The following is an 18,082-nucleotide window of genomic DNA, read 5'->3' as shown; positions in this document are numbered from 1 at the left end:
TAACCAACCACAAATCAATTACCAGCGATCATTTGTTAATGATTGCGATGTCAGTACTGTTGCGTCTTAGCCCGAGGGCGTGCGGTAGCATGAAACCACGGCGCTATGCAATATTACAGCTCATTAGCGCAGGTGAAACTTAGTTTCCAGGCCATTCTAGTGTTGTACTTGGTGACTATAATCTATCGATTATTAGTATTATAAATAACAGATGTTTTACTGTAGTAGGCTTATTTAGAACTTCTTAATACAATTTATTATTATTAATAATTAATTACTAGGACGTAAGCGAATAATTAATAATAGTCACATAAACGATGTGAGAATGATTTGATGTAATGGAACAAGAAAAGCTTATTTATTTGGATATAAATATTAAATAACTCTGACCTAGGTACCACTTATACGGCACATAAATATCAATTAATCTGTCAAGGAACAACATAAAATATGATAAGAATAAGAAAGTTGCAATCTGTCTCTAATACATTTATCTATTTTTTATAGAATATCGAGCAAACAGACAAGAGGCTCACCTGATGTTAAGTGATACCGCCGCCCATGGGCACACACTCCCAGTAAGGTCGCAAGTATATTTGCCAACGTTTTGAGAATTTGTACGCTCTCTTTTTGCTTTTTCTCTTTTTTCAAATGTTTATGTATTTAATCATTTGATAAATTATATCAGCTATTTATAAATAACGTATCGTTGTATATAGGTATTTTACATAAGTGTTACTTATCTAAACCTATTAAATTACTTATCCAAATATAAAAACAACATAACGCGCATGCGCTGACACTATGCCACAGATAAATAAAATTAATAATGAATTATGCCATCGACTACCGAGATGTTATGCTGAATGTCGATGTTTTTGTGCTTTGAATGTTATTAAACGTAAGAAAAAATAAAAATATCATAGAGAAATAATGAAATCAATTTAAATACAATTTTCTTGTAAGTAGTTATTAACCGATCGGTTTGACCTATTTATATGTACCTACCTAATATTGTTGAAATCGGAAAAGATTTGAGTATGATAATCTATTGAGGCTGCCAAGCATATATACTAAATTTTTATATTTAGGGTTTCATATTTACATAAAAAATTTTATATTTACATAGGTTTGTATGTTTTCAATAATTTCTAAGACTCATACCGAGTTGATATGATTCAGGTACATTCCAACTTAGAGAATATCCCTTATACAAAAAAAAATGTTTGTCACAGATGAAGCAAAATCGTGACTGCAAGAAATAATCATAACAATATCATTAAGATAAATCTTTTCAATTTACACTTACAACAGCCATCGCCTAGACTACCTTTTTAACATGCCTAATTAATAATTAAATATTAATAATTTTTCGTTTCGTGTAATGCGAGTTCGCTTTCATTTCAGTGTGTTATAAAATGCTTGAATAAATAACAAGTTTTCCACTGCATTGGCAATTACCTTGTTTCAGCATCCGTTCTAATCTTGATGTTTTTATCTATTAATTATTTATTATGCCTAAGATTTTTTTGAATACTAAATACCATATATTATTCAGCCGTAATTAAAATTTATTTATTTGTTACATATTATATGTGTCGATTAGTTGTTTATATCAGTGACTATTTTAATTAACTGTCAATTAATGTGTTGGTAACTTATATAAGGATTTCAATTAATACAAGATTAAATTCATAAGGAAAACGTTGGATTAAACTCTTACAATGTATTGATATAAAAAATAGATTACATTATTTAGACTATCCATTCACTATTGACGAACGTAATCTTTCTTCGATAGATTGGCTACTTTTCCGCAAACTGGACCGCAATAAAGCAATTACTAACATAAAATCAATCAACTGCTTGAGCGGACGGCAACCATCGCACTTATATTATTTTTATGAATATTCTAGACATATATTTTATGAATACAATAAACTTCGATCAGAAAAATGTTGCTTGTACATTCTATGCATTAATATTGACAATACTACTTGAATACAAGTTTCGTACAATCCTGATGAACTGAATCTTTTAGCAATTTTTTTTTAATAAACGTAGATGGATGAGGCTGGTGGAATATCTGTTCCACCATTAAAATAACATGAATAAATTCACAACTTTTTACATGCAATTTTGAAGAGTTTATTCAATCCCACTTTATATATATCACTTTTAAAACGATTAAGAAAATATTTGGACTGTAATAGAAATTCTGTAACGAAACATACTACATCTATTCTCAAACAAGCTTTTGTAATTCGTAATTAATTACCCAAACGTTAGGTCGTATAAATATTTGTACAGGGTTTTATACACGTGAGGAATTTGGATTGTTCAAATGCTCAAACTCTCACCCATAACATTTGTTAATTATTAACGCCAATATCTACCACAGAAAAAGGTGCACATACCATTTCAAATGTTCGTAAAAGTATACAATTTTACATAGGGAATTATTTCATTTGTCCTCCCGCAGGCATTTAGAAAATATATGTGAATAAAACAATAATTTTGGATATCATACATACCTATCGTATTAGGTCCATTAGGAGATAGATATTGGAGCTTAGATATTCCTTTAAAAAGTTTTAAAACTTGTGAAAATATTAACAGGTTATCTCTCTTAAGTAATACTTTTGTTTAAAAATTTTGTCATTTACATTAGAACTCTACTATATCACTCCTTGCAATCTTAGCATTCCTTCGCAGTCAATTGCTTCTCGATTCATCGATGCCGGTTCTCCTTAAACTAACATATACGATGTTCAATTACACGCCTGTCTCGTTACAGATAACGTTCATATTATGTGCTCTACATCTTAGACTCGGTTTGAAATTCTACAAACTTCCTAACGTTGACTGTTTACCAATATAAATCAAATACCTTATTACGTGTCTTGCTTCTTAAAATACAATAATATAATTGATTTGCCAGAAAATTATATAAAATATTATGACGGTACAATCTAAATAAACGTCGCATATTCTGCCACGTATAAATTTGTCTAATATGTAGAATTTTACATACAGGTTACGTATTACATTACATTATGAATCATATCACCACATTATTAAAATATATTATGACATTATCAAGTCATAAATTATAATGTTTCACTGAAATTATCATTAAGAGAATATATTTCTTCCAAAACTAGTGTATTAAGTCGATTCAAAAAACTCTTGTAAAAATCTTTACGTTATATGTAATTTATATTTGAGTATAAACAGGTAATGCTAGGGTATTTAATATGCAGCAATCTAAAAGCTTAATCACTTTAGCCCGAAAGCGTCGAAAGTACTTTACCAATACCCATCTCTTTATAAAACAATTAATTATACTTTCGTAGAACAAAAAACCGCTGCAGCTGTGAGAGCCAGACATGGTCACTGCCGCTTCTAGAACATCGTAAATCAAATTGTGCCGACACTTTCGCCTTTGTAACTTTTCTTATATGAATTTGTGGAAATAAAGATCTATTAATCGAAATGGCCGAGAAATGTCAAGCTTGACGATGTATCTACTGTACTTCAATCCCATATTTGTGAGCAGGATGTCAACGAACACACCTGCTCCAAAAAGATTTCTAATGCATACATCTTAGATTGCCGAGATCGCTATATATTATAAACCTTGAAAAGGAATTAAGCAAACTTTGATAAAAATAAGAAATTACACGAAAAATAAAACATTATATTATTTAAAACCTTCTTAGAAATTCACCCCGTTAAACATTTTTTTTATTGTAAACAAGGTAAAGGCTATCCTAACAACTTCTTTTTAACCACAACCAATCATCAATCAATCATTATTTGCAATACAATTTCCGCATTCCCGTTGGCAACCAGGAGCGCTGACGTGATGAAGAGTAGGTCTAGCGGAGCATGTAATAACCGACAGCTTCCGCGAGGGTGCGTCTCCATTGTCTAAACCACCGCGCCCGTGCGTAACTATCAACAGTTTATCTACCAAGTTTCTTATGTCCTATGACGCGCAAAAAGTCCTCGCTTTATTATTCGAAGACTGGAATTATCAAAATCTACGTAACTCATATATATCACTATGTATAATTTAAATACAAAATTTCTTTGTCATTCTCCTACGAATAACATGCGAGCAGTGCTGTTACCCTAAGGCAGTAAGTGTGACCGATGTTTTTTTTCTATATGAGCATTTAACTTTACAGATGGCGTCTCTCGCCTAAACAAGAAATATCCATGAAACAGATATAAATATATATTAAGGATATAACTTAAATTCATACAAAAATTTATTACCAAAAACACCGGAGGTCATAAGAAAACACATTAAAAAATACAACATTTTATTAATAATTTACTGTTGTAGAATCGTAAAATTCCCATTTTATAAACTTGATGAATATCGTTTAAATAATATTACAGGTTTTTTTTAATTTACAACGAAAGGCCACAGAAATTAGACATTATTTAAAAAACACTAATGTTACTGTGTAACACTAATGTTTATATGAAATGTAACATAATAGTTAACGGTGGATTTAAAGAAAAACTAACCCCACCGCGATATTAAATTCGGCGAACGTTGCAAATATATTGTTATATGGAAACCGTTTGTAGGTGCAACAAATGTAATAACACAAAGGTAAAACCCCTTGTAAATGCACCAGTGCGCCAGGAAAGCTTGACTGGCTTCAGTATCGACCTGCTGCGTATCTGGTTACCTCCTGCCATATTTAAGCTCCCACTAATCTTATTAAGTGAATATCCTCAAGTCGGAAGTGTAAGCGATGGAAGGGATCAATACTAGCTTTTGTCCAAGGCTTGCCGTTGAAGATTTAGTTGGTCTCACTGGTTTATGAAACCATTTCAAATGTATTTTATAAACGGTATATTTATTAATAGATACTTGAGTACTTTTTATTTATAATACATGTAAATAACATGTTGCATCTTACCACAGATTGTACCTTAACACAGATTCACGCTGGCGTTAATTTGGACAAAGCCAAAGGATACAATTCTATTGTTCAACTCCGTCTTTCCTTTTACAATGGTATAAGTGCGAGTCAAATTATCAAAGAAAATGCGGCAACGTTGCAGTTACTTGTTTCAAAACACTATTAAATTGCCCGGGCATTGAATATAAACACGTAGACGCAAGACAGTTGACCCTTTTTAGTAACAACTAACAAATTCATTGTTCTGTTACACATATATTTGTGCTACAAACAAATAACAAAGCTAATGAAGTCCTTCGCTGAGAACTATAGAGTTACTTTCCCGAGGCTTTATTCGCGTATAATGTGTACGCTATTATAAAATTAGCATCCATGAAAATAAGATAGTAATATGAATTATTTAGTTTTTGTTTGTTTCTTTAAAGATTCTAACTTTCTAAGTATGTACTACATCGCATACCCTTTTGTCCTTTCGCCCTAATGTGTGTAAAAAGCGTATTCTGAGCAATATAAGAATGGATGAATTTTAGTTGTATTTATCGGTTACCCAAATTGATACAGTAATTGTTCATTTAACAATACTGGCGTTTGCCTTAATTGGTAGTGGCACTAACGCCTACAGGCTTTTGTGGTATAAATCTACTACCTACGCATTCAATTAGATGCGACAAATAACCATACACAAATAGTATCTTAGCGCCATATATAGCATTCCAAATACAACGCAGGTTGGTTTCTATAATACAATATAAAAACCAACATATTAAAAACCTTTTACTAAACAGAAATCGACCATCTTGATTAACTTGTCAAGTTATATTTATTATAATCACTTATCTATTCGTATAGCTGCGGGGCGATAATGTATATTACCTATGAATACTTACATTATTTGAGGGTTTCTTCGGTTGAAATATAATTAAATAATACTCACTTTGCTATAGAGCTCCTTGAATCCTCCGGTAACCCTACAAATATTAATGAAGATGACATTTGTATAAATAAACACTTTAATATGCACTTGTAATTTAGAAGAATAATCGAAGCACTTCTACTTTAGATTTAAAATCATGTAAACATATATTTATTATGTATATAAATATTTAATAGATGATACAAACTGTTAATTTTCTTAAACGAATCTATCAAAGTGACATAAAAAAGAAATAGTTTGTGTGCCAACAATGATACTATTACAGTACATTAGATGGTACAAATGTTATAATATACATGTTTTCCGCAAATTTTGTAAAATGAGTGCCAGGTCTGACTGTCGCAGTATAAACTGAGTCTCCATAATTATTTTAATGTTTATAAATCAATAAGGTGGTGGAAATACTTTGGTTCTGGTTAGTGTGGACCTTGTATTTATATAGATAAAGCGTCATTTTAAAATTGTTATTCTTAAACACGTTTTAACTTTAAATTTCCAGATTTTCGTGACATATATTGCAATAAGTATTTTAATAGTTATGGGGATTTCAAAAAAGGAGGCAAGGAAAAAATCGAGTTGTCACCTCCTCCTTTTTGTTTAAGTCTGTTTAAAATATATCGCTTGCCATTGTTTTGTGATAACCACACATTACCTAACTTTTTGTTAACGTTTCACAAACTTAATAATTAAAACTGTAACCTTAAGCACGATCGATGCATACGTAAAATCTATAAATTTACGGATGAAATTGAATATTCAATTTATTTTTAGATATATAACGGACGGCGGTTGTAAGGGGAGAACGGAGTTCATGATCATAATCATGCCCGTCCCATTTGTCATCCTCATCTGCAAGCACGACACTACGGCGATACTTATGACACACGTGATTCGGCAACTGATTGGTAGAGGCTAAATCAACCATAATATCTTAAATATCTGGTAGAAGGCACTGTACGGCACTTTTACCTAGTCTAGTACTAAGTCAGTAATCACAAAAATGGTGTAATAAAAACTTAGCCCCGATTTCCTGACATCCCTTTGATGGGTGCGCAGAATTCACAGGTGTAATACAATTTATGCGTAGAAACATAGGAAGTGAGCAAGACTTAAGCAAAACTACAAACTTCCAGTTTTAATATAAGAAGTGAACGAATTGACCTGCTGGTGGACCTGATTGGTGATACAACATGGCCATTGTAAGAACAAATGTACCACTTCTGACGATACGGTTCTCTAAATATAATAAAGAGACCAAAGAACTTACGGAACCGTATGGCATTGGCATTCCTGTAACAAAAAGGAAATTCCAAACGCGGTGGCAGATTTTATATCTAATCGAGTCATGATGATAAAGATACATGGTGTAATGGGACATGATGTAATGGCTGCAGCTCCTTACAAACGTTGTGTAAAAGAAAAAACATGACGATTAAAAAGAGTGGCGGAGAGTTTATTGCCAGTTCTTCTCTTCCGTTCTACGCCCTTGATTTGAGAACTGGTAGTAAATGTAAAATTAGAAGCATTTAATGATTATTTCTTTTTTCCTGACGTTCATAAGTGTACATTAAGTTACCTACATTAATAAATGATTTTGAATTGAATTGATTAGGGCCCTCTTCAATATTATCATACATAATTTAAATTTAAGCACCAATAGATCTAAAACTGAAGAGCGAGATCTATATGCAGCCATAGAAACGCTTTTAAGCTACACAAATAAACAGGATATCAACATCGTAATGGGCCATATAAATGCCAAAGTTGACTCAAAATTCAAAATAAAAATAAAATAAAATATTTTTCATACATTTTTTATTTTTTGTAAAAAAAAACGACACTAACAATAAAAAAAAATTTTTTTTGACTATAGCTCACTTCAAGGTGTCGGTTTTTGTGAAACTGTGCGCGCTCATCCTAAAAATTTACTTTCATAATTTTTCCCTGACGAGCCAAAAGAAATATAACTTCAAAAATGATGCTTCAAAGCCCCGAACAGCGCTCCGTGGGCCATTTTTAAACTAAATGTGTACTCGTTCCGATAGTTGGTAACACCACAGCTTGACGTGAACACAGAACACTCAAGAGGATGTGACATCTGATTAGTGACGTCCATTTGTGTTTTGACGGCTTCACATTTCAGAGAACTTATTTGTCGTTGAAATTAAAAAATGCATTGAAACAATTATCGTTCCTGATGTACTTATTAATGAAAAGTGTTGTAATGGTATAAAAATGTTGAATCAAACTTCGACTGAAGCACTGCTATCAGCAGCTTACGTTGAGAATTACTTGGATATCGTGGATAATCTTCCAAATGATTTGCAACGACATTTATCGCGTATGCGAGAGTTAGATGTAACATACAGAGGTAAAACTCGTAATAAATCTAATAATCTGATGCCTTATGAGCTTATTATATGATTCTTCTTAGTTTAAACTCGAATTCAGCAAGTTATTCAACAGCGTACCTGTTGTGTTGACATACTGTTTTGCACCAATAATAGACGCGTGATTTTATGTTCACTGTTTACTCTAGATAGCCATGGACAAAAATAACTTATATTTTGCTATTTTTACTCGAATTTTTAATGCTTAATAGTTATTTGGAAACGAAAATTATTTATCAGTGTGAATTAACAATTTAATTATTTTCAATTATGTTTTACTTTTAAAGTAATTATATATTATTAGAATGTCTGAGAGACGCTGAGGCACACCTAGCAGTATGTATTGGTCCCAATACAGAAGAAAGAAGGCGTAGTAGGGCAGCTCTGAGGTTGCAAGCTGCCCTTGTTGCAGCACAAGAAACAGGAGACGAAAAACTGCAAGTTGTTCAACTTTTGCAGGACCTAATTGACAACAAACAAAGATGCCTAGATGCTGATCATAAAAAATTGGGTGAGTATTTACATTATAATTCTTATAAAATTTACTTAAAAATGTATATGCTATACTCCCAAGAGATTTTCCTAAATAATTATAAACTAATGTTATTTGGTTCAGACATGACATTTTGTTTATTAGTTTATCTGATGCATATTGCTTGGGAAACAAGCACAACCTTTTCTAGTTACAAATTCTTAATCTGATTTTCATTATTTTAGTGTCATGCTTAGAAGTCAAAACTAATGGGGCTGTAAAAGAGGAGCCAACACAAAATACAGAGACCAGATCAATTGAGAAAGAAACTAACTCACTGCAGACACAGCAGCAGACGGTACCTCCACCACCACCTGAGCGGAATACTGAAAAAGATAAGGATAAGTCTGAAAAAGAGAAAGGAGGTATGATGTAACTATGTTTAGGTAAAAATAAAGTCCAATAACTCAGTGAGGCCTAAATTTTGAGGTCTGTTCTATTGCTCATTATTCTTTGTTCATAACTCTGAGCCTCCAAATTTAAAAAAAATCCTAATTGCAAATTTATTGAAAATCCTTAGGTGAACGCTGGTCAAAGAGAGCCCGTCGATCCCGTACAACAGCAGGTGCTGCTACTGATGGAGCTGACTCCAGTGAAAGAGATAGTGAGCGACACACTCACAGCACTCATAAGAAAGGTAATTATGTAATTATATTATTAAAATATACATATTCCTTTTTTTTCTCCATTTGCTACACCATCTTACCACATATACCTACTGTTCCAAAGTACACAATTAGGTAAATGAAGCCAGCGAGTTTAAGTAACCAATTGTTCAATTATCTAAAACAATTTTGTGGAAAAAGTTTTGTAATTGAAAAAAATAATTTATAGGTATAGGCAAGAAGAAAAAACGCAAAGCGCGTCAAGCAACACAGCGCTCTGAGACACCACCTGAAGAAACCGACGCCATAGACCCTGATGAGCCTCGGTACTGTCTGTGTGATCAGATATCCTTTGGAGAAATGATTCTCTGTGACAATGACTTATGTCCTATTGAGTGGTTCCATTTCTCGTGTGTGTCTCTCACAACGAAACCTAAAGGCAAGTGGTTCTGCCCAAAATGTCGAGGTGACAGACCAAATGTCATGAAGCCCAAGGGACAATTTCTAAAGGAGCTCGAAAGGTATAATCGAGAGAAGGAAGAAAAAGCATAGCATACATTGTTTGGTTAGTGAGGTTGTGATATTGTATGAAGAGCACAGTTATGTTTGTAAGATGTTTCAATGCAAAAACTATGGGTAAAACAATAGTGACAGAACATGCTGCTTTAAAATAAATTTTCATTAATGATTTATGTGTAGCAATAAATAATTAAATTTTTCCACATTAATTGTAATTTTCTTAAACCAAGAATATTTGTAAAATATTTTAATTCCCAAATTTCTTATGAAATAGTTTCTTGTAAAAAATATTTTGCTACTTTAACCTACGCGGCCTTATAATACTGTGCTTGTTACCATAGTTGCCATTTTTTACATGAATTAACGTAACAATGGTAACTATGGTGAGTCCATCTTTTATAATTCTGCAAATTATTTGTGATTGAAAATAAACAATTCTCCAGTAAGTTTTAATATGTATAAAATAGTCTTTCAAAATAACATACAACTGTTATAACAACTGTAAAGACTAAAGGCAGCTGGCAAATTATTTTAGTGCAATGATACTTAATAAGAGCATAATAATATAAATAGTTTATTTACTTTATTACTGAATCAAAAATTAAAATCTTATAACTCATTCCTAAGTGTACCTGAGCCTACAACAGATCAGATTTAATATGTATGGTAAATGTTAAAAATCTAATACTAAATATACTCCAAATAAAGCTGATCCAATCTGATTTGTGCATTTACAATCAGAGCACAAAATATAGAATTTAATATTAGAAATTTTGTAAATTTTCGCAATGAGTTTAATAATGGTGTATAAAATGGTGAATCAATGTGAACTTGTGCTAATGAGATTCCATTCACTTCATGGAAGTTTGCTGTGTCAATGAAGTACAGCATTTGCGCATTTATGATAATAATTCAAGCCCAATGTTATGTTAATAATTTTTTTGACTCCAAACGTAATTCAATGGTATGACATAGAGCAATATGTATAGAATATTCCTATAATTAGATAATGAACAGATTAATTTTGTCATTTTAATATAAGATTTAATTTATAGATATGTTGTTTCAATTACCACCAATTTTTTTTTGTTTTAACAGTGTGTTATCGGGGGTCATATTTATCATATCATATGGGGGAAGAATATTTACACTAGACGCTTTTTGACTGTATCTTTTAAGATTTAAAAGTGCAAGTTTACTGCTTTTTAAAATAAAAAACATTAAGTGGAATTGTTTTTATTGAGTATACAATCCAACAACCATGCAGATTATAATAACACAAAATTCAAGTCTAAAATGTTCTATAGAGATTCTATTATGCTAACAATAAAATTCATTGAAGGCTGGTGAAGAATATAAATTTATGAAATATTGCAATGGCTTTTATATTTCCGACTAGATATTACTATTTACTTAAATATTGCAAATTGTCTCAATAATACAGAGAAATATTCGATAGTAATTTGTTATAAATTAGTTTGTCTATTTAATCTACATGTCAATGGCACATTGCACAACGCACGGCACCTGAGAGAAGGCAAAACGAAGAATGCATGGATTGCGAATTTTGAATAATCTTATTTACTTGAATTGTAAATTATTTTTATTATTTATTATTATTACATTGTACAAATGTCTATCATTAAAAGTTAAAAGAACAATCTAATATAAACTTTAATTAGTTTATTTATTTTCCATACTTTACCATGAAGTGAAGCCTTTAATCCATCATATTATTTTTAACTATTTTTTTATATTTCGTTAATCAGAATAAGTTGTTTAGTTAAAAAAAATCTCGTTTTGCTTTCTCATATCATAAATTCGTAAAAACTAAGATCACACAATATTTTGCACCAAACTAAAACTCGCTTAGATTTATATAATAAATGCCGCTACGTAAAAAGCAATGATTAATAGAAGTTAATTAAATCCTATAGATATATTTTTTACTAAAACAAAAAAGGCAAGACTTTTAAAATGCTTAGTACAAATATAACGACCCTACATAGAAACTTCAAACATATACACTTGATAATACCAACTTGTAGTTTTATCTTCATTTATTTAAATAGTGAAGTAAGGTATATCATTAAAATATTCCTCATATTTTTCATTTTAAAGAAAAATCGTTTTTTTTAATACTTAAGAATTATCCGAGTATTTGTGACGGTATATGACACAATTTGAACACAACGCTAATACATTATATTAAATTCTAATGATTAAATATGATTTTATTTACAGTTTGTCTACTATAAATGTTTATGCATCTTATAAAATTATATTTTTAATATAATGTGACTTATAAATTTATATTGTGAATACATTAATTATTGTAGTATAAGACATATACTATTATTTATTTGTTCTATATAAACCGAAGACGAAACCATTGCTCGCATAAGTATTGCATCAACGCAAACGATGGATGTCATCGCGTGTGATTGGGCAGTTGTTTAACTACTTTCAAATGGGTTGAAGACTAAATTCATATAGAACTTAATTTTAAAGATTTTTGCAATAGGTATCCTTATAGGTATTTAATGTGAAACACATTATAATCTCAGAGGATCTCATTTTTTTTAATTGAAATTTTAAAATTACTAAACCAATTAGATTGCTGACAAAACATGATTTTTATGTTTGTATGGGTATGAGTGTTTCGTGTTTTTTAGTATAAAACTTTGAAATTAGTAAATATGTTTTACTAGTTTTACACCCAAACTCCATGTGGGTTCTTATTTGTGGGCGCGGCGTTCTCAAGTTGTCTCGGAGACCCAATAATCCTTCTAGCGCTGCCTGCTTTGCACATGCCTGGAAATCGAATCTCAATTTTACTTAAATCTTAAATTAAAATAGAGTTTTATTAATTAACTTAAGAGTGAGCGTAACAATAGAAAATACGAAACTTGCGAGTGTAACATTTTATTCCGAAGACGAGTCAATTAAAGTAACCTTCTGTAATTTTTTTTTTACTTAAGAGGATTATCCAGCCATTACTTTTACATGTTAGTTGAATATTCCTAATGATAATAACAATAATCTAATGGCGCTACAACCCTATGTGGGTAACCTCAGATTGTATTCGTTCCTACGGTCATTTTTATTTTATAGAGAATTAGATGATCGGCGGTCTGAGTTTATTTTTGGAGTTGAGTCATGCCGGTTTTCACAAGCTCTTTGCCTTTATCGTAGGAGCAAGTGCTAATTGCGCACATAAAAAAAATTCCAAAGCCGGGATATGAACGCACGACCTCAGAGATGAGGGTCCCACATCAGCACTGCTCTGTAGTTGTATATTATCTTTAATTATAAATTTCTTTTTTTCCGTTAGTAACTGGTAAGTATTGTTTATAATAATTGCAATAAACATATATTCTAAGAAAAATAAATTTACAAAAATTCTAATAAATCTTGGCAGTCGCCATCTTTGAATGCTCGCTATATGCGTACTTATAGCATTGTAAAATTTGACTCCAAATTCCTAAAAGTAAGTAACATCCTTACCGTCTAACGGATGCCGAAGTTCGTCCACACTACCAGTAAGACTCTGAAGATTAGCTTCCTTCATTTCCTGAACTAGCCGTTCCACCTGTCGCTTCTTTTCCATTATGGCTGTTTCGAGTACACCCACCTTAATTTAATTTTATAAAATGTTACACGACTTAGATAAAATATTTGGATCTGGCAGTAAAAAATATCTAGTAAAACAAACAAAGAGTTTTCCTGTTTCAAAATTTATCTTTTCTATAAATTTTATCAAAATTTTTGCAACTACATACATATTTACTGTCTACAAATATGAACACATTTCTTCGTAATAGAGAAAGGCGTATCGCTATAAAGAGTGTGTCAATATGTAGGTTTACACGCAAACCAACAAAGTTGGGCTCACTTCAATGTTACAGGGCGTTTGTTGTTATAAAGGATAACGTTATAAAGAGTTTATACTGTATTTATTCGTATTAATGTAACAATAAAGTGAAGATGTCCTTGAATTACATCACTGAAAAATATATAAAAAGTCTTTACCTCTCGTTTCAGATTTTCAGCTGTTAAGTGGTTGATCTCTGTGGCATGTTTTGCTTGTTGTATCTGCGTTTGAAGGCCATCCATTTCTGCTAACATTGTCCTTTCCAAGGCTTGCCTGGACATTAATAATTTATAATAAAAATTTATTATTTGATTTATTTATTTATAAGACCCAACAATATAGATAAAATAAGGTCCCGCACCACAAGTCTCGGATATATAAAATATTACAATACTAAGTCGTGGAACATGCATGTATAGTCTAGCGTCTATATCCTTAAGTCTTTCGAAATAATTTTAATTTCACTATCATAAATAGAAAAATGATTGATGGGATATGTTTTATAATTCTAATACACTTATACAATTGAAACTATGTTTTGTCACTTAGTTTTAATTAAATCTATTTAAAATTTACTACAATGAAAAAAACTCTATTTCCGCCGTTTATCTATAACATTTCTTACCGATTCTCTTGTTGACGGCCATTTTGAAGTCTTTGTTCAGTATGTATATCTTCCATGACTTTTCGAATCTTGTTCTTACATTGTAAAAGTTCTGTCTCACAATTGGCTAGTTTTGATCGAACCAGTACAATCTCTGATTTCAAAGTCTTCTCATTTTGTTTCGCTATTTCGCTTTCTTCTTCAACATAGTTTAATGCTTGTACCTGAAATTTGAAAAAAATAGGATTGTTAAAAAAGAAAGAAAATATAATCCTCATTAACGAATCTAAGAGCAATGGCTTTTCTGAAAATTAAGCCAAAAACAAGCGTGGCGTTGCAATTTTATCAGTTAATCCATTTTGACATAGATTAATATCATCCACAGAATCAAATGAAATTATTATAATAAATTGTATAAGATACCTGTTCTGTGCTAATTCTAAGTTGACTGTCAGCTGAGTTGATTTGTTGTTGTAAGAGTTCCACTTGTCTTTCCTGCTCTCTGCCTTTGTTTTCCCAGTACCCTATCTCTGCGTCATACTGAAAATGTTCATATTAATTTTAGGGATAACAAAAGTACATTTAACAATATGTACTCCTTTCATTAACTTCAGTTTAACAAGATAAAATACATTTTGTTACATAGCCTTCATAAAAAGATATTATGAACACAATTTCACATCACATCATTGTGTACCCATGAATTGTATCCATCTTGGATACATATATATAAAATATAATAATAGAATTAAATGCTTAACTAAAATCTACCTATCTATCTTTTTATGCTATCTATATCAATTTACACTGTTCTAAATCAGTACTTAAACCTTAAAAATTAAATGTGTTTCATTAGTTTATATATTAATATTAATTGTACTGTATGGCAATATGCAGCTCATAATAGATTGCAGACTTATCCACCTGTTATATATATATATGTAATTATAAGACTATTTGTATAGACTTCTTTGAAATTTATTGGCGTGCAAAGGAGTGCATCAATTCTTAATTGGTCAACAACATAAAATTAAAATTTTAAGACACAACATTTTCACTTCCTTTCCTTCCTCAAATGTAAATTATCAAATGTTTATAATACATACTTTTATCAAATCAACTTGCTGGCTGGAAAGTTTGTCTCTCTGATAATTTACAAGTGACACCAACTCTCTATATTGCGTGTTATAGCTGACTGCCTCCGGATTCCGTTCTTCATCAGGTTCATTTACCGGTGACATGTGTGAGCGAGGTCTCGAGCGGCTGGGCGACTTCCGAACTCCTTGAGGTGGAGGCGGAGATCTGTATGGTGGTGGAGGATCCCTGAATGAAAGATTTTTATCTTTTTCATGCAATACATCTAGTGGATAATTTAGATTGGGTCTTATTCAAATATGTTAAAGAAATTCTAACAAAGCTTACATGACAAATTATATAGCAACAAGAGCAACTCAAATCAAGCCATACATAATAACTATCATATACGTACATAATACCACAAACTAGGATTCTTAATGGAAATCATTACAAATTATTTTTTAAATAAATAATGGTACGCAAGCATCAGGCAATTAAAAAAATAATTAACAAAACAAAAACAACAAGTAATTTTACAAACTTATGACAGCATTTTGTTTTCTTACCGATAAGGTGGAACATCTTTAGATACTGGACTATCATCGGAAGTTTTACTTTGTTGTATACCCCTTACAACACCCACCGGATTACTTGGTGATGTATTAACATTGTTAAATGCAGTTGAATTTGGCCTATTTGGTGAATTCTGCTTATCTTGTATGTTGGGATTTAATGTAGTTTGACTGTAAACAAGATCAGAATAGGAATAAACAGATGTGCAACTGAAAAATCTTGGATATTATTACAAAGAGCACAGATAACTTCAATAAAAATTTAACTCTTTAATTCATTAATCTACTCAGGGGCAATAAACTAAAATATTTAGAGATAGGTAAGACCATGTTTGACTTAACTGCCATTTAGCATTTACGCTACAAAATGCTAGTGACTCAGATTCTTTCATTACTTTATTATAAATAGACATTTAATCAAGGACTTATTGGTCTGATGACACATCAATATGTTCCAACTTAGCAACACATTGCTATGCAGAAGACAGCACTGTGAATACTATTTTTATAGTCTGTGTAGGTAAGTTTTTACTCAGTACCAGATCAATCTTGTGTCCAAAATCTTTTTTACAAGCTTGTGCATTTTCCACCACTCATTCTCTCACTCAACACCAGTTTGTGGAATCAGCTTCAGTGGGCAGCATTTCCGAATCAATAATAATACATAAAATAACTTAGGGTTATTCAAAACAAGTCTGTATCAATACCTAAAACGCTGGCAATGCACTTGCAAACTTTCTGGCAGTGCCCATGAGTTACTGTAACACTTATTATCAGATGATGCTCTGATCATCATTATCATCTAAAACAAAAATAGTAGGTAACTTTTAAACTAACCCATTTCCATTTGGTGATTTTATATTGCTATTAGGTGGTAAGAATTTTTGGTTATCGCTGCTATCAGATCTTCTTAGAATGAACTGTATATCGTTTGAATATTCACCCCATTTCATTAGAATCTGAAATTAGAAATTTTAATTAAATTATTACATATACAGTTATTTAAATAGAAAATCAGGAGAGATATTGTGAGATAATTACAATTTTGAACATTGATGATGTTGCATGTATGGAAACATCTTAGTATATCATATTTTAGACGCATTAGAAAAACTATTAAGTATATGTTACCTTTAGAGGATATTCTTGTGGAGCTAAGAGTCTCTCATTATTCCTCCATCGTTCAATTAATGTGAATCTACCCACTTTTCCAGTCGCATGAGCCAATGCAAAGACTACATCCTGTTAAATTGCAATTTAATTAAATCTTTCATTACATTGCATCATTATTAATAATTGAAGCTAACTGCACTGTCTTGTAACTATAGGGCATCTACAGTAATATTATACATCTAAATAACTTATTTTGGTTAAATATGCTAATTGAAATAACTAGAAAGTAAAATTGAATGGTTTTGTCATCTGTGTTAAACTATCAAATTATCAAGTATAGTACTGAGTAACAACACACTGAAATCCATCGATCTAACACGGGTCACATCGATATTATTACGCCTTCAGTAGAGCTCGCTCGCCCTCGGAAGCGTTTATAGAATTTAATTTAATGGTTTTTGGTACGAAAAAGACATTATATTAAAGACTCTACCTGACAAGTGGTAGTCTCAGTTACACCACAAACAATCCTTTGTATCCCCTCGACCCAGACCTTCAGCTCCATTAATTTGGGACAGCTTACAAAGCCAAAAACCCAACCGGCATAAATCTCCTCAACTCAATACATTTTACTTGAAAATATATATACAATTTAAGCTTCTAATTATCTCTCTCATGAAACCAGCAGTGAGCAATACATAGCTGATAAATTTCACAATCTACAAGAGTAAAACACAAACATTCCAAAAAGAGAAAATTGAAAAACACATAATTGACAGTGTCAACTGTAGTAAATGACAATTTACAGAATATTTAAGATAAGTATATTACAATATAGTCTTTGAACAAAACTTTGAAGTATAGATAAAATAATTATATGAAAATGCATGGCATTGTTTTTAGAAAAAGAAATTAG

General features: G+C 31.2%; 3 protein-coding genes across 5 annotated transcripts in view; 1 reads left to right on the top strand and 2 right to left on the bottom strand.

Annotated features, from left to right (window-relative positions):
• Positions 1–5,985, bottom strand: part of LOC110992467 (microtubule-associated protein Jupiter) — an 84,339-nt gene extending 78,354 nt beyond the window's left edge. The window contains exon 1 of one of the 2 annotated variants that reach the window (XM_022258306.2): positions 5,881–5,985. In XM_022258306.2, coding sequence (XP_022113998.1) covers positions 5,881–5,939 — 59 coding nt within the window. In that variant the 5' untranslated portion in view covers positions 5,940–5,985. The remainder of the gene's footprint in view (positions 1–5,880) is intronic. The other variant, XM_022258307.2, reaches the window with a different exon arrangement.
• A 2,003-nt stretch (positions 5,986–7,988) lies between these two features.
• Positions 7,989–10,980, top strand: LOC110992410 (inhibitor of growth protein 1). The gene is made up of 5 exons (XM_022258223.2): positions 7,989–8,251; positions 8,575–8,781; positions 8,988–9,167; positions 9,323–9,439; positions 9,637–10,980. Exons 1-5 carry the CDS (start codon positions 8,116–8,118, stop codon positions 9,957–9,959), a joined length of 963 nt encoding a protein of 320 aa, XP_022113915.1. The 5' UTR covers positions 7,989–8,115; the 3' UTR covers positions 9,960–10,980.
• Positions 10,981–11,380: 400 nt separating this feature from the next.
• On the bottom strand, positions 11,381–17,932 carry LOC110992409 (ras association domain-containing protein 8). 2 transcript variants are annotated; one of them, XM_022258221.2, is made up of 10 exons: positions 17,660–17,932; positions 17,185–17,295; positions 16,891–17,012; positions 16,048–16,224; positions 15,511–15,727; positions 14,828–14,944; positions 14,426–14,628; positions 13,959–14,073; positions 13,434–13,560; positions 11,381–12,740 (listed from the first exon to the last, which is right to left on the bottom strand). In XM_022258221.2, the coding sequence occupies exons 1-10, from the start codon at positions 17,729–17,731 to the stop codon at positions 12,640–12,642; spliced, it is 1,362 nt and encodes a 453-aa protein (XP_022113913.1). In that variant the 5' UTR covers positions 17,732–17,932; the 3' UTR covers positions 11,381–12,639. The 2 variants fall into 2 exon arrangements, with proteins under 2 accessions (XP_022113913.1, XP_022113914.1); XM_022258222.2 differs by having other exon boundaries at positions 15,511–15,706.
• Positions 17,933–18,082: the final 150 nt, after the last annotated feature.

Source organism: Pieris rapae, chromosome 6 (assembly GCF_905147795.1).
Source record: "Pieris rapae chromosome 6, ilPieRapa1.1, whole genome shotgun sequence".
NCBI classification, from domain to species: Eukaryota; Metazoa; Arthropoda; class Insecta; order Lepidoptera; family Pieridae; genus Pieris; species Pieris rapae.
This window is presented reverse-complemented; position numbering and strand designations above follow the sequence as displayed.

Excerpts from the sequence above, each read along its gene's own strand:
- LOC110992410 (XM_022258223.2), top strand. The coding sequence starts at position 8,116 with ATGTTGAATCAAACTTCGACTGAAGCACTGCTATCAGCAGCTTACGTT. Across the intron at positions 9,168-9,322 it reads GTCTGAAAAAGAGAAAGGAG|GTGAACGCTGGTCAAAGAGA; the intron begins GTATGATGTAAC and ends GAAAATCCTTAG. Across the intron at positions 9,440-9,636 it reads TCACAGCACTCATAAGAAAG|GTATAGGCAAGAAGAAAAAA; the intron begins GTAATTATGTAA and ends AATAATTTATAG.
- LOC110992409 (XM_022258221.2), bottom strand. The coding sequence starts at position 17,731 with ATGGAGCTGAAGGTCTGGGTCGAGGGGATACAAAGGATTGTTTGTGGT. Across the intron at positions 15,728-16,047 it reads AAAGATGTTCCACCTTATCG|GGATCCTCCACCACCATACA; the intron begins GTAAGAAAACAA and ends TCTTTCATTCAG. Across the intron at positions 14,629-14,827 it reads TTAGAATTAGCACAGAACAG|GTACAAGCATTAAACTATGT; the intron begins GTATCTTATACA and ends TTCAAATTTCAG.